This window comes from Neopelma chrysocephalum, unplaced genomic scaffold (genome assembly GCF_003984885.1).
Source record: "Neopelma chrysocephalum unplaced genomic scaffold, ASM398488v2 Primary Assembly neopelma1_77, whole genome shotgun sequence".
In the NCBI taxonomy this organism is placed as follows: Eukaryota; Metazoa; Chordata; class Aves; order Passeriformes; family Pipridae; genus Neopelma; species Neopelma chrysocephalum.
Window position 1 is genome coordinate 8,982,077 of NW_020897738.1, and position 17,455 is coordinate 8,999,531.

At 42.0% G+C, this 17,455-nt stretch overlaps 1 protein-coding gene across 2 annotated transcripts in view; it reads right to left on the reverse strand.

The window, feature by feature from the left end:
• MAPK1 (mitogen-activated protein kinase 1) overlaps positions 1 to 17,374 on the reverse strand; it is a 34,910-nt gene extending 17,536 nt beyond the window's left edge. Inside the window, exons 1-2 of one of the 2 annotated variants that reach the window (XM_027689287.1) lie at positions 17,013 to 17,374; positions 1,245 to 1,427 (exon numbers count right to left, since the gene is read on the reverse strand). In XM_027689287.1, the coding sequence (XP_027545088.1) occupies positions 1,245 to 1,427; positions 17,013 to 17,155 (326 nt within the window). In that variant the 5' untranslated portion in view covers positions 17,156 to 17,374. The remainder of the gene's footprint in view (positions 1 to 1,244; positions 1,428 to 17,012) is intronic. The other variant, XM_027689286.1, reaches the window with a different exon arrangement.
• Between the last annotated feature and the right edge of the window lie 81 nt (positions 17,375 to 17,455).

Below are 17,455 nucleotides of genomic sequence, written 5' to 3' on the forward strand. Positions count from 1 at the left end.
ATCAGTTTTCTCTTCCATCTCCCCGCTTTAAAAATTCAGCTGTTCTTCTCTACTATATATATATTTATGCTACATTAAACACAACAGTTCCTCTCTTACTCAAATTAAATCCCAGTATTTTCAGTCAGATGATTTTTTTTCTAAGATTGCAATGAACATTAAAAAAGGGAATTTTTTAATCTGTTTTGACAGCAATGAGTTAAGTAAAATTTTCTTCCCCCATAATTCAATCTGGCTGCAAAACCCTCGGGGTGTAGTTCCCTGATCACTTTTCACTGAACCAGGATTTTGTGAAAACACACCACTACTGCCATTCCAGTTGGGTATTCCCATCCTCTCCTCTGGGTATTTATAACCAGACCACTCAGTCAGGACACCTTTTTCCAGGCACCGTGCACTTACATTAGTCAAAAGGGCCACAGAAATGCAACGGCAGGACCCCACATGAGGCTGAACTCAGATACTATATTGATAGTGTGAAGTGCAAACATTTGACTTGGACTCAATCCAATTTCTGCCCACACACACCTGGGGCTTGTATTGGGCAGAACTATGATGACCCACAAATCCAACCCGTGGACGGGGGGAAATTCAGCCTGACTAAGCCAGGCCTTGCATCCCAGGTACAGCCTCCCAGCTAACACTGCCTCACCTGACAGACACACACAGGAAGTCACAGCTTCCCAGGAAAGGACAGATCTGCAGGTGGGAATCAGGCAATTACCTGCCCAGGTGCAGTTTCAGACCTTTCACAAATGCACAAAGCACTGCAAGACTGGGGGTTATGTTTTACTTTAGTTTAATTCTTTCCCCCTAAGAGGTATCAATTTTATCCTTTAAGAAAATTTTAGAGAATTATACCAGAGTCCTGCCATTTTGTTTTCTCCTCAAATCAATCTGTTTTAACAGTAGCTCTATTAAGAGCAAATATAATTTTAGGATTAAGTGACTAAGCTAAATCTTTTCTACAATGTAGAGTTCTTTGCCTTGGAAGAGAGAAATTAACATTTTTCTCTTTTCCTGGACAAGAAAGAACAAAACTAGTGTTCATCTACGCATCAAATTTATCTATTTATCTATAAACTGAGCAAATACTATTAATTTCCCTTTTGATTTACAACAATAGAAGCCACCTTTTATTAAAATATAGTAAGGAAGAGGATGAAGAGGAAGAAACAATCAAAACAGAGAAGAAGGCAACCATCACTAACAATGCAGAATAACTTAACACTTGGAAAGGATACACATCTTTCATTTGTTCAATAGTTGGAGCTCTGATAATGTCATTTATTCCAATAATATTCTCGTGTCTGAAGCGCAGTAGGATCTTGATCTCCCTCAGAGTTCTCTGGCAGTACGTCTGATGCTCAAAAGGACTGATTTTCTTTATAGCAACTCGAACTTTGTGGACGTTATCATAAGCAGAACTAGAGGAGAATCAATAACATCAATTATACCGAATACTAAATTAATTCACTTCAGAAAGAAAGAATGTGAATTCAATTGAATGTAGGGGTGATGCACTTGGTTTACATTTATTTTTATCAAATGAAGAGAGGTGACAGCGACACATGTCTTTGAGTTCCGAGAACAGGTAAAAATATGGGTCTCAACAGCCACTGGCTTTCCCAACTGACTTGGAGTCTGCTGATTCTTGGGATCCTGGACAGAGGAAGAAGTATTTGGTTTTCTTATCAGCCTGTAGAACAAACAAGCGTGAGGTTTTTTCTATATGCTGTAACCGTCAAAAGTTTGAGAGAAAAAGTTCATCTTGAGTTAACCCATTCATGTGGGGCACAGAAAAGCCTTCAGAAAGCAGCTTTCAAGCAGCAGAATTCCACCTCCTGTCTAACTCCTGCAAGTAATACCCTTGTCACAACCTCTTACCCCTCCATTGATGTACACTGTTGGCACCTCTGTAACACACATGGAGGAACAAAAGGGGTGGAGTATTTGTGAAAACACCTTTCCAAGTTCAGTTCCAAAGAGCTGGAGAGGAGAAGGATGTATCCAAGTGCACACCCAGAGGGGAGGCAGCAGCAGGGCAAGGAGGGATCACAGGGATTGGGACCCACGTTAAGGAACACACTGGTTGCTACATTCACAGGACTGTCATTCCAGGAGCTCAAACAGCATTCCCAGCTATCCCAATAAAGCAGGCTCAGGATCTCTGTTCAACATGCCTATGCATGCACGAAGAATATCACAGCCTGAGTCTCAGGCTCAGTAAAATACACACAAATCTCTAAAATCTGGGCGCAGGCTATTATTTCCTAAAAATGTTATGAATCCTTACAAGTTTTAGGATGTTTTCTATGGTTCTGTTTATATCAATGACAACGCACCTCATTATCATACCTTCTACTTGCATTAAAAGTATATGGTAATTCAATTAATTAGAATTTAAATGTGTGTATATGATTCTTGTTTCTTTCAAATTTCCTTTTGGTCACTCCTGCATTGTTTGGAAATTAAAAAACAATCAAATTCCATACCTTTCAGTTAACCTCAACCATTTCATATAAAAAAAATAAACATACTAGCCAGAGAGGCTTTACATCCCACCAATTTTCTATAATCTAGTCCCAAAACATTCTTTGAAACTCTCTTAATTGGCCTTACTCTGCTGAGATGACCAGGTAACCAGTGACCAGGCAAAGCAGAATAAAATACAAAAATCCAATTAGAAAAGGAGACCTAAAAGGAATTCAAGTGCCTGACCACATCAAGGCTCTTCTACTAGTAACAGAGATATGGTGCAACAAGGTGTTTTTGAGACACTACTGTCACCACTAGATACCAGAGTGTTCCACATTTCTCACTTTCATTATTAAAACTGACATATAATTTGTGTTGTCAGGAAGAGCTTCACACAGCTATTGCACATGTAACATCCTTTTTGCATGGTTTCTCCACAGAATCCCTTTGACCTGCCTGGATCCCTAAACTCTGTCCTGTACCCACAGACTGCACCATTTATTTGTCTCTAGAAACCCTGAACTCGGATGCTCCACCGGTGCTTTGAAATGCCACATGCTGAGCAAGTATTCATTACAACTGCTGCTGTTGCATATGTATATGCACATATAGATAACACATTAGCCATTCCTAAGTCCCAAAATAGATAATAACCAAGTGCCATAAGTGGAACTTGCCATCGCCTTCAAGAGCGCTTTGGCTGCAGCGATTTCTGAGCTCATCACCTGCAGGGTTTACAACGTGCCAGTAAGGCAGGGCACAAGCAGAAAACAAAACCAGAAATAACTCTGAAGCATGAACAACCTGGACTGGGGAAAGAAATAAGAGAACTCTATGAACCATTTTATCATTATGCACAAACCTCCTGCGTCCTCCTTTGTATTGACTTGAGCAATTTTTTCTTCCACAATGCAGAACCTTACTTCCTCTCAAAGGACTGGACAGTAGCAGCTATGCAGAGCAGAAAAAAGGCAAAATGCCAGTATTTACCAATTGATGATGCATAAATAAAAGCTCCTAATCTCTTACAATAGTTGATAAATCTCTCAGTTACTGCTTCTCAAGCAAAGGTTGACTACTGACGAAAAATATGCATCTTTCCTTGTACAGATTAAAAGAACTTGAATTCATCAATTAAATATGCCAAGATTTCCTCTCTTGTAGCTGTTTCACTTATAGTTCCTGAAGGATTTTCTTGGCAAATGGTTTATGCTGTTATTTAGAAAAGGATGGGTAATTTTGCTTTCAGATAGTTCAACCATAAAACACAATTCAGTGTGGAAAAAAAGCTGAGTATTTGCAGTAGAGATGCAATGAATTTCCTCTCCAGGGTACCTTTTCCATACTTTTTTCTGTTTGTATCAGGAGATCTCCCCACACTAACACCGCTAAGCATGTGCTGCCTAGCTAAGGGGAGCAAAACTGAAATACTGCCTTGTTGAAACATTAAAAGGGACACCGGATTTATTTCTATTGTCATGCTTTTGGAAGATGAGCCTTTCTGTAACTTGATTAAACATATGAAGGATTACCTCAATTCCTATGAGCAAGAAGCTAATCATACAAGCAGTCAGGTACACTTGCTCATGCATGTGTCCTTAAATGTCATGCATAATACAGGTACACTGAGAATCTGTATTATCTAGTTAATAGAATTTCACAGTCCACAGCCTTCAAAGCAAATATGATTTTAAGTAAATTCTGTGACCCTTTACAGAAGTGCTTTTTCAATTTGACACGTGCTACAGAAAACTGTGAAAGCTACGTGTCAGACTGAACTTCAGTGGAACTGAAGAGTCCTATTTGGCCTATAAAGCCATGTAGCAATAACTATTTCACTACCCAGGAAGCACCATAAACTACCAAAATTGGGTCATCTGTAGGCCACACTGAGCTGTTTCCCAAAGCTTTCCCTGTTTCTCACAGTCTCCCTCCAACCTGCCACCAACACCAGATTTGCACACTCCCCTCCAGAACTCAGCTGAAGAAGATTGCTGCTCATAGTGTGCACCAGTAGTGTTTGCAAATGAAACCAGTATAAAAGTGAGAATCCAAGACCTCTCTGTGTCACCCCCCTGCAGTCCATGTACCAGCTTATCACTTATTATTAGGGTACATCTCACTCAGCCACAGCTGGAATTAAAGATCTAATTTTATGACTAATAATCACCCGTGCTCCCCCTGCAGTCTGACCAGAGACAGCTCCACGTGCCCATCCCATGCACCTCCCAGCACACCCTAAGTTTAGATTATTTGCATTCTGGGAGTGCTGTCCCAGTGTGCACAGCGTAACCTACTTGTCTGGGCTGTCAGCTTCTACTAAACCTCACAACTGCTTATATTTGCACTGAATCAGTTAATTGGGACACCTTCTAAAGGCAGGAACCTTACTTTATCTTGACTTCTTTGCAGAGAAGATAAAAATCTGTAAAGTGGGAATAACAATTCACATACTAACAACTTTTAGAGTGCTAGTTTATAGCTTCTAGTTTCTAATTGATAAGTGCATACCGATCACTGCCCACATAATTGTCCCTTTGTCTGTGTTATTCACATTATGATGAATCTAGTCACCAACACTCTAAATACTCAAGAGGATTTATTTCCACCCCAGCCATGTGCAGCTTCACAAACTGAAGCAACCATTCAGCTGTGAGTGCTATTTATCTGTAATTTGATAAATTTAAATATAGATTTTGCAACTACTCAACTCAAGTAGCCACAACATTATTCCTATTTCAAGCTGTGGTTACTATCCCGTGACAACCTGCAAGAGTTCCATTATTTAGATACTTCTGCAACACTGTGAGAAAATCAATACAAGCCCTCACAGTACAGTTTATCGTTCCTAATTTTAAGTATCTTGTAAATGTATAACAAAGTTTTGACTAAGTAAAACATCACGCACAGATGCACAAAATAAACAAATGAGCATTTATAACCCAAGAAGTTGCACCACACAACTTTTAAAGCCAGTTTTTAGCCTTGTACTGCTCCAGTACTAACTTCCTTTTTGATGAGAAGTCCAGGGCAGGGCTGCTTCCAAAAGCATGCCCAGAAAGGCCCCTGAGCTCGAAGCAGCCCAGCACACAGCAGGGACTGCTCCGCCAGTGCCGTGTGCCCCTCTCTCGTTAACTCCTCCCCGGGAAGGAGAGGCACATCTGGGCGAGTGCCAAAGCTCAGCTCCTTCCACCCGCAGCGGCTGCTGCACGTCCTTCCATCCATTCCTATTCCCGGCGTGTTTCTCTCGGAGCAGAAGTGGAACAAGTGAGAGCACGCTGCAGCTGCCGGGGGGAAAGGAGCCAGCTCCTGGCGATCCCTGCATCCCACACAGGGCTGGTTCTTCACACAGCCACTGCAAAACAACCTCCGTGGCACCCCCAGCCCCAGAGCACTCCCGTGCCACGCTGCCTGCAGGCTCACCCCACCACGGGAGACTCTTCCAACACTTCCAGGATTACTCACCTCATGGCTCTTTTACAGGCTGCTCTCAGCATATGCAGAAATACACATAAAATACACAATGCTACAGGCAAACATCCTAATTACAACTCTAAATAAAAGACTGATTTGAAGTTAAAAACGGATTTTTTTATCAGTAGCTTTGTGTTGCTGTGGAAACAGGATTCCAAGGGCATATCCAGGGATAAGAATCTTTTTGAAATATTCAATAATTCTGCTTACACTCAGAATAGGAAAGGCAAAAATAATTCCCAGCAAGCAAGCTGATCTATGGAGATCTTCAATCTTTTTATTCAGTCTACATTTAGCTCAATCATGGACATTTCCACAACATGCTGACATTTATCAAGTTACAATGCAAATAGCTTAGACTTATTTCTAAGACTGCTGTAAATAACACAGTATTATGACATAGTAATAACCAGCAGTACCATAACAGACTGTTCCTTACAATTTTTGGGGGTGGGGGAGGTGGTGGTAGGAGTGCAGATCTACAGGGGCGACTGGAGTTTTTTGTTTGCTTGGGGCTTGTTTTTTATAATCAGATATTAACTCTTCCAGATTCTTCAGAATAATTAGTTTCTTATTCTAGATGATCAAAATACAGAGAACAGCTCCAACATACAGTTTATGATTCTTTTAACAAAGAGGAAAGACTGGAAAAAGGTGAAAAGTAGTCAAAGACAGTTTCCAATTTGAGGACATTGAGTAATGTGTCATTTTTATACTGCTGAATTTATTTTTTGTAACCAACTGTAAACATCTATGTTTACTATAAATATTTGCTACTTTGCTTCATTTATTTATGATATTTTGAAGATAAATAAGTATGTTATTCATTAGACTTTTTTTATTAGCTCCAGCTTACGGAAGCAGCACCTGGTTTTCAAAGGAGTAAATGCCTATTCCTATTAGGATATATTTGCCTTGTTTCAACAGATCTCAGTTTATGAACAGACAACCCATGTCTCGCTCAGTTTTCCTTTTGATTTCTTAGTTAAATAACAAAGCATCTCCCAGGCTTTTCAGCTGTGAATTCAGGAAGCAAAGATCTTTATACACTTCTATTTTTCTCCATTAAAGATTTAATTTTAGAGACTAATTCCTACCATGTAGGAAAGACAATAATCCATTAAAATTGAGAGCTACCTAGGAGATTCTTCAAAAAGCAACAAACAAACAAAAAATTCTCAGCCTTGAGGCACTAATTGCTTTTCAAGAACTGAAAAGATTATAACAACTTTAACAGGAGTACCATGTACTTTTTCATCCTACTCTGAGGGCAAAAGTCAAATAAGCTGTAATTCAACATTCTTGAATCATCTATTGGTATGTTACAGATACTCCACACTGATTATTAAAAGATAACTTCATGCCACAGTGTTAAGGCACTTCTGAAAACCCCCTATAGGAGATTTGCTTCCATGTATCTGCTCAAATATTTCTGAGACTGGTAAAACACTGGCACAGGTTGCCCAGAGAAGCTGTGGCTGCCCCATCCCTGGAAGCGTCCAAGGCCAGGTTGGATGGGACTTGGTGCAGCCTGGGATAGTGGAAAGTGTCCCTGCCCATGGCACGAGAGTGGACTTAGTTGACCTTTAAGGTCCCTTCTATGACTATGATTCCAATAGGTTATAAAGGCACAATATTATTTTTCAGAATCTGAAAAGTAGAATCTGATGGATCCTTGTAAAGAATACAATTTTAAGCTATTTACCATGCACATAATAATTACTTAATAGTTTAACTCCTTAGCTCACTCTTGGTATTTCAAAAACAAATAGTTAGTCATGCAAAATGGAGTCTGTTAAATAAATTACTTTTGCCAGAAGCTCAGTCAATTCATAATCCTGGGTGTGGCAGACAAAATGATTTGTGTCACCTACAAAGCAGAACTATGAAGAGGAGCAATTTTAGAACTACACCTTAACACCAGCATTAGAAAAATATCGGCTATTTCACCCAAGATTCTGTATTGGCTAAAGATGTTATTTAACTTCATAGTGTTTTGATTAATCTTAGTTGTTTAAAAAAAAAAAAAGATCACTTCTCTCAATCTGTTCTAATGTGTATTTTAATTTCCATACCTTTAGCTGCGAAGCACTGTGACTTCAAACCACTATATATGCCCACTCGCTTTTATGCCACTTCAATTCAAGTTGGTCATCAAAAAATAGAAAACTCTTACATCTTATTTTATCTACTTCTTCCCTTCCCACTTACCCTCCCCATTTTCAGGGTTTACTGGTTCTCTGCTGCCAATATTTCCTTTGATAGCATCTGTGCCAAATTTAACAAACTGCACTGCTATGTTTAAAGGCTCTTTGGCTATCTGTGAAATAAACTCCTCATTCCAAAGGCACCCATTGCTTTTGATAAAATATTATGATATTAAATATCACTATCTTTCTTCTCTCTATATAAAGGTAATTCCTATGGGAATGAATTTCAGGCTAAAATGGTAAGAGCTCGACAACATCCAAGACAACCTTGAGGGCTCAGTGAATTAAAAGGAGTGGTTGTGGTTCACTCTCATTTTTGTGCCTCACATCCCTGCCCTTTCTCACTTCTTTGGTTGGAGCAGTGCCTTCCTGTGTGCCAGCTCAGAGAACTGAAGCAGCTCAGAGTCAAAGCAGGAACAGCAAAGAAGTCTTTCCCTTACTGTGTCAGCACCAGCACCCACAGGGCTTTGTATCCATCACTTCAAGTTACCACCCTTAAATTTTATTTTTTATGAAGTAACTTGTTCAGCTAAACCAGTTTTCCAACACAGCAAACTCTCTAGCTGTGTAGGGACCAGCACAAGAGTGGAGAAGGAATGACAGACGGAAAGGTTGCCCCTCCAGCAGCAGCACAGCCCGAGATCAACACAAGTCAGACATGGAAACCACAGCTCAGGTGTCTGGGCCCCAAAAGCTCAGCCTCCACACAGGGCAGTCAAGTGCCAGGTTCCTCCTCCTGTGCTTATGGCTTCTCAAGACAGTGATGGCAGGTCAGTTATGTCACCACTGTTACTCCAGAGCCTGGAAAACAACCACCACCCTTCCCAGCAGCAAAACAGGCACCATAAATGTGTGCAGGAAACATTTCCCCTTTCCTAGAGAGAAGGGAGAGCACTATCAGAGAGCTGAGTGGTGATGGTATTAACGAATCCCCCAGTGTGGTTTAGTCTTTTGTCTAGTAACATTCTAATCTGACTTATATTCCAAATACTCCTCCTAAAATCAGCTTTAGAAAAAGGAAAAAACATGAGATCCAGACAATTACTCTGTTTTTTAGTAATTAGCTTACTTAATTGATTCCACACTATATAAATCTTCAGAAGAGATAGTTCATGGTATTTCATTCCAACAGAAAGTAGAACAAAATCATCCATGCATCCTTAGAAGCAGAAATTTTCCTAAACCCATAGAAACATCAGTGCAAAATGAAAACTCTCCCAAAACACCGACGAAAGCAAGGTCATTACTACTGTTCACCCTGCCATGGCTAGTTCAGTACTGCACTTGCAAACCAAACCAAAACAGCCAAACCCCCAGCACCAAGTGTGCATCTCACCACATCAGAAGTTCCTTCCCTTCAGTATCAGCTTATAAGGCATTTTCCGAATGTTTTTTCCATCTTTTTAAAAACAACAGCCAGCAGTAAACCCTCAGCATACTAACAGTTTGGTGTTTCATTCAGATGGGGTGTTAGCGTTAAGATATGTTGGCTACTGTAGCTAAAAGAAAGCTATTTCACAATTATGAAACACTTAGAAAGAAATCCAATATAAAAGTCAGCCTGAATGTCATTTGGGATACTTTTGCAACATCCAAATCCCAGTAAAACTGGGCAAATTCCGGACTGAGGCATTTTGGCGACTTTGATTTGCGGTGCTCAAATGACCTGCACTTTTACTCAGGACACATCAGCAATACTGGGTGCCTTCCGTCCAAACAAGCAAGAAGTGAGGTACTGCAGTAGCAGCTGCTAATTTTAAAAGAAACTGCAAAATGAAGTAATTGCACATTGTAAACTGGAAGCCTAATTGTGAGCTGCTGGTACTTAAAACATACCCACAACACAAACGAATTACTTTCCACCATGTAACAAATACTCTCATTTGCATTCTAATCACCACAGAGTATTTCAGTATTTTATGAAAATTCTTTTGAAATACAAAAGGAGAACTTCGAAGAGATTTTCCCTTAACAGAACTTAGGAGGTTGTAATTTTAGGTACTGCTAAACAAGATGGATAGTAAAAACATGTGCACAGCTCTGCTAAAACTGATTGTCATGAAGATTCTGCCCAAATCTAATTGTTCTATTAGGTACAAATCAGTACTTAATCCATCCCTGAGAGGCAACTGGACTGGGGAGGCACAGCACAATCTCTTGGCAGTGTGCAGGGAGCCAGGGCACCAGGAGCCTCCTGGGAGACCAGGATACAGAGAGGGCTGAGGGGACTTGAGGCTGCCCCTGTGCTGGCTCTTCTCAGCGGAAACGGGTGGAGACAGGAATGCTTCTGAAACAGAAACCAACCACCACTGCACACCCATGGAGTACAAGAAACCTCGACAAAGTATCTACCAATAGCTCATCAAATAGCCTCACCTGAATTAGTGACATTTATTACCACTTGGATCTTATTAACCTACCTGGTCAAAGCTGACAACGAAATAAAGTGTATTTGGCTTTTCATGTACCTTGCAAAAAGATGAGTTTGAGAATAACTTCTTTATACTCACAAAAGTTGTACTAGAGCAAAGGAAAATACACTCCCTTCTGAAAAGAGGATTCATCCACAAGTTAACCATCACCTTTAATAACTGTCCTAGCAACTAACAGAATGTAGATTTTATACAGATAAATCACCTGAAACAAACTACACTGCTGAACACAGTAAAATAAAAGTTATATTAAAAAATAATGCTTATAGCTCCACATGTTTCATTTGAGCGATCCAGAAATCAAAATCAAATACAATCGAAATTGCTTAATAACATGTTGCGGGGTTTGGGGTCTTGTTCAGACATTATTTGAAAAGTTCCTAAAATACACCACTTTAAGTGAAAGTACTCTCCAAATTACCAGAACAACATCCAACTTCATCCATTATCAGCGTTGGCTCCTAGCAAGGAGGGCTGACCATGGACTGGGCTGTGTTACATGAGTGGCCAGCAGGTCAAGGGAAGTGATTACTGCTGGGAGGGCACATCTGGAATACTGCATCCAATTTTCCTCTCTCCCAGTACTGGACCAAATCCAGCAGAAAACCATTAGGATGCACAGGGAGCTGAAGGACATGACATTAAAAAAAAATTTAGGAAACCGAGTTTGAATAGGCTAGGAGGGGAAAAAGGGTGGTGCTGTAAAAATCCAACTGCTCTTTTAAGTTTAATAAAGGGGGATCCCAGAGAAAAGCGACCCAGAGGCGACGGTTGCAAGTCGCTGCAAGGGAAACTCCCATGTTTTTAAGGGCAAGAGTTTCACTGGGCAACTGGTTTAACACTACAACCAGAAGTTGCCCATAGATGTTGTGGAACCTCCATCCCTGGAGATTTTGGAAATACTGAGTGGACACATTGAGCAACTTGCTCTAATTTTGACATCAGCCCTGCTTTGAGTGGGAGGTTGGACTACATGACCTCAAGACATCCCTTTCAACTTACATCGTGCTGTGAAATATTCCACAGCAAGATGTCATAAAATATTTTTATTAAATATCAAATCCATCAATTATTTTAATTTCTAGATCACAGCTGAAAGACATGACAAAGCATTAACAGAAGCAGCATTAAAAAAATTACTATGCTAGTGAAGTACTAATTTTTAACACAAGCTGAGTTCCTCACCTACTCAGTTGGTAAAGCACCAACTCTTCTGTGGGCTGTAGATCCCCACCCCTGAACAAGGAGCCTCTGAACTAATAGAGCCTGGTGTCCTACAATTACACATTTCTGGTCTCGAGAGTACTAATAAATCCATCTGTGGAAGCGGGGCACGTCACATCTCTTTGGGGAAGCCTGATTTATCATCTGTGACCCCCAATGCACTTTATTCCTCAGTGGAGTAGCACATAGATAAAATACCTATTTTTATGAAACTTGTAGAAAAACTTTCCATCTTTAAGACTTGTACCATCTGTCCAATTTGATGGAAGGCAGGCAACAAGTACAAGAACCATATATATGGATGGACTGATGAAATCTCATCAGATGCTGTGAATATATAAGCCTTATTTCCTTAATAAAGCATGCTTAAAAGAAGACCCACAAGTTATCTCGGCCTGTTTCCATGGGCTAGATTCATACTGTGTTAAGAAAATGTGTATTTATAAAATGCAAGTGTCTGTCAGCTGCACTCTTCAGCCATGAAGCCAGTACCCCATTGCTGGGGGCTGACAGGAAAGTTGCTCCCTCTCATCTTCCAGAAACCTTAAAGAGAGCTCTGACACAGAGCCAGTGGCTGCTGCCCATCCCTCCTGCACAGCTTGCCCATGGACCATCTGTCCCTCACTGGGGAGAGCAGGAAAAGCAGCTCTAATGGATCCTCTGGGTTCCCAGGTCAGGTTAGGTGAGGGCTAGAAGTTAGAGTAACTGAAACGAAGTGCTCACCCTGGGGTTCTCCCCGGAGGGAAGAAGCTGGTAACTAGCCACCAATTACACTCCCTAATTCCCTCCTCTGATCATCGCACCCAGGAGGGTTGGCTAACTTGTATCAGCTCCCTGTTCTCCTTATCACACAGACAGAGCATGCTAATTACCAGGTACCCATGCTCCCTAAAAGCACACACAGACAGGGACATGAATTTCTTCACTTACTCTACCATTAAAGGATTCTCTCTCTCTCTGGATCAAGGTGATAGTTAGCAGAAAAAACATTACAGGCTGTTTCTGGTCATTGCCACTGACCAGTCCACCCCAGACCACCAGTCTGACCCTCACAGAGTACGCAAACCCTACCTTTTTATGTAACTCGAAAGAAAGTATTACACAACCATCAATCCCATTCCACTTTTCATAGTTTAATATAAATATCCATGCCTTGCAGATCACTCTATTCCTGATTTCCTTCCGGTTTTAGTTTCTTTACGAATATACTTCTCAGATTTCCATGCTCTAAAAGTAGGACTCTTCCATGAGACAGTAGAGAGAAGCAGAACTTTGAAAAACCTACTGCCAAATGCTTTAAATATTCTTTTCAGTATTACTTTAACATTTAGCTGTTGACTGCCTTAACTTCCAATATCACTCTTGCACTGTACATCAATAACCCAAAGATCTCCTTGTAACAACACAGTCAAATTTAGACCAAGAAATGCAAGATTTGAGCTTCAAGATTGTTTTCTTCCATCTACATTTATCTGCATTCAACTGCTTCACGTTCACATAAGCCTGATGACAAAAAAGGCTCCCAAAACCTACAATATACACCAGAACATCCTCATCATATTCCCATTCCCCATTTCTTTCCAAAACAATTCCTTGTTTCATACTGTCAAATTATCATCCTTGCCGAATTACCACTGACCAACTGGATGAAGAACAAGTCACACTGGAAATTTAGAGCTCAGCTCTATCATGGTTTTTTTGCTGTTTCAGCATGTTTAAAGTGTGGCCTGATAACATGTTGCTTTAAAACATAATAATTAAAAAAACCAATCCCACATTAGGGGAGGAGGAAGCAATCTCAAAAACCTTCCACAGTTTGTTGTGTTTGAAAGGTATTTCTGAAACTTTCAGCCTTGGTCTAGAAGTGGATCCCACTGAGTCTGAGGTTGATAACCCCCATCACTGAAAGAAAGGGAAAGTCACATAAAGAACTTTACACCAAAACCCCTCAAAACAACTAACGACTCTTAAGTGAAAGTGGAGGGAAGAAAACAATAAACACAACATTGACATGTATTTGAATAAATTAATTCAAAGTAACAAACGTGACTGTATGACTAAATAATTGCTCAAAGAATGTCCTGCAGTCATAGGAAATGCTGAGGATCTTGGCTCAAACTTTGCTCTCTGCTCATCCCTTAATTTCACATGCAAAATTGTTGAAACAAAAATAGCTTAGAAAGGGACACTGACAGGGATCCACTTCCTACCCACTTCACACTCAGCAACAAAATTTCTGAGTAAGAGCAATCCTGTGTCACAGGATGGATGTTTTCGGCAGAGTTTAACTGGAGGACATTAAGATGGGGGGTTGCCTGATAAGGTGCCTTTTCTGCTTACGAAGCTGAGAAAGCACAACCACAACACAGCAGTAAATATACTACTCTGCTGAGTTTATTTTTACTCAAAATCTGATTATGTAAAAAATTTGCTGCACTAGGGAAAATAGTTAAAAGCCTTTAAGGGTTTTCAAATCCAGATGAGAGAACAGTCGCATACAGTCTATTCAGTCAACACCTTCCTCTATTTCCAGTGCCGTTATTTTATGTTCTGATCAATCTTTCTCAAACATTACTCTCTTTGCTGCAAAATCAAAATGGAAGACTGACTGTAACAGCACTATGCTAAGATTACTTCATTTGCCCTTTTATTAATATAATCAAAAGCATTTTATTTTTTCAAGTCCTTAATCCAATAATCCAGAGACATAAGAATTAGGATAAAAACAAGAAAAAGAGTGAAGGATTTTAGGAGTTAAAAATACTTGGTTTCCATATAACAAGCCTTATGGCACAATGCACTTGTAAATAACCATCATCTCCAACGATGTCCACATCAGCTGTGGGTCTAAAACAAAACCATCAGGCCCTGCTTTGCTTTCCTTTTTAAAGTGTTCAAATTTAAATGGATTTTGCAGTTGCAGGAAACATCTCCATCTGCACACTCACAGCTTGCCCTCTACCCCACCCCTGAGGGAGAGGCTTCTGCAGATCCTCACTGCATTAGCAACCAGAGCAAAACACGAGACACACAGCACTAAACTGCGTAACCTGGACGTCTGTGATGGATAAGGAATTGCATTTAATCGGAGTCACTACAATAAAGTACAGTTGCTATGGCATTTAACTACAGCAAGTGCATCAAACACTTTCCTTATCAAGTACATGGTATAAACTGAGACTTTGTTCCCTGTCATTTCACACCCAAGGCAGAGGAGCAATAATTAAGAGCACAAAATACATAATCTAGCATTTTACATTAATAATTTTAGAACACACCAAAGCCAAGTGCATATTTCAACTGAACTGGAGATTTGGATTTTTTGTTAGTAATTTTGTACAGCATTCACAGCAGATACAAAGTATTAGAACAAGTTTTTAAATAAAAGATAACCTTTTGCATTTGGAGGGGAAACAGTTTCAGTGTACACTTTACAACACACCATTTGGAGGAGCAGAAGTGGACCTGTTTGCCCTGTATCTGCTCACTGGCACAGTGATGCCAAAAAAGGGCATCAACTGCCATCATGCTGCATCTTGCAATCCCTGATCTGTGGTGAAATATTCTAGCTTTTCACACTGTCTGTGAAACACAATTTAACACCCCACTGGAGGGCTCCTTGGAAGCACTTCACCTTGGAAGCACTATTTCCAAGTACCTTCTCAAATCAGACTGCGAGTGCAAACCAGTGCAGCCAGAACCAAGACTATCTGCACCCATTTCCTTGCCCAGGCTCAGATGATAAAATAACCATAATAAAATACCAGAAGCTACATCAACAAGTTTTGGACTGGATATATTGCAGTGATTTCTAACATTAAAACAGTAACAAGGATATTTATACACTGTAAATGGGATTTCTGATTTACATTTAGAAGGTTCTTCCCACAGCAAAAAAAAGTGAAGGCCACAAAACAACACTCTGTGAGAGAGGCTTATCTCCCAGCTAAGCTCAGGCCTAGATGAAAGCTCCCACCCTGAAACACACGATGACTTCATCTTAACAGGCCTGCACAATTCAATGACTATGTGCAAAAACCTTCAGCTATAAAAATCTGTAACGTACAGCTGAAGGCTGTGAGGAGCCCTTGCCGAGAAATGCACTAGTTTACAAGAGATCAAAGAGAGAAATTAATGCTGATAAAGCTTTCATGAAGTCATAGCCTGTAAACCTCATTTAGTACTTCTGGTCAAAAACCACGCTGAAGAAACAGCCATTGTTGGAAGAAAGTTGACAAAACAATTAAAAAAGAGAGAGTTTTTCACCTGCATCCCATAAGTTATTTCAGGAGTAAGAGGTTTTTTAAACCTCTTTTATTAATAAAAGAATATGAAATCCTCAGTAAGGTCACTGAGCGTGCCAGGTTTCTAACCCAGTCACTAGATACACCATCACATAGCATCACCGCAACTCATTTAGATCGCTAAAAAAATCCACCTCACGCTCTTAATCCGGTTAGTTCACGTCTTCAGTAGTTCACGATTTTTGCAGTTCGTTCACCTCGCTCTTTAAGACTGATGTTACCCAAAGCAAACACACACGATCGTTTTTAGCGAGACTTAGTATTAAGCCTTCATAACATAAAATAATCTTAGAGCTAGGACGGCTGCGGAGAACTTTCACCTGCACACACGTTAATGCAGGCACTAATCTGGCCGGCTCTGCAGCACAGACAGCACGTCCTGAGCAAAGCCAGGCAGGGGCAGGCACTCGTACTGCTCACATTCACTTTTTCTACCCCCCCTGCGACCTGTGGCTGCTGCAGCCAGGTGAGCCCTGGCAGGGCACGGGGAGAGCCGCGGGATCGCACCGCCTCCCCTCCCTTCCTGAACGCCCGCAATCGCACTACGGAGACGGGAGGAAACAACGAGAGCGGCCCGCTCCGGAGGAAAAAAATATTAAAGAAAATAAACGCGCGAGTGAAACCAAAGGAGCCGCTGGGCTGCACCCACCGAGGAAGGGATGGAGCGGGGGGGGTGTGCAGGGAGGGAGGGGAAGGAAGGGTGATGCCGGAGGGACAACCTCGGGAACACGGAGGGAGAGGCAGGGCCGAGGAAAGCGAGGCCGAGCTGCTCCCCCTCCCTGAGGGCAAGGGCGGGCAGGGCCCGGGGCCGGGCAGGGCGGCGGGAAGGAGGAGGGAGGGAGGGAGGGAGTTGTCCGGGGCAAGGGCGCTGCCCCGGCGGCCGCACTCACCACACCATGCCGTAGGCCCCCTCGCCGATGTAGGAGAGGTTGGTGTAGCGCGGCCCCACGTCGAACACTTGTCCCCGCACCATCTCCGGGCCGCCGGCGCTGGCGGAGCCGCCCGCAGCCCCGGCCCCCGACACCGCCGCCATGTTGTCCGTGCCGGGAACCGCGGTGCCTGCGTGGGGGGGGGGGGGGGCGGGGGGGGGGGGGGGGGGGGGGCGGAGGCGGGCGAGGAGGATGCGGGAGGGAGGAGGAGGGAGAAGGGAGGAGGAGAAGGAGGGAGGAAGAGGAGCCGCCCGCTCGGGACCCGCGGCCGCTCCGGCGGTGCTGGCCCGTCCGCCCCGTCAGCGCCGTCAGCGCCGATCCCGCCCCGGCCGCTCTGAGGAGGCGCCGCCAGCCGCGCGCGCGCGCATCGCCCGGGCCAGGGGGGCGGGGAGGGGAGGGCGGGG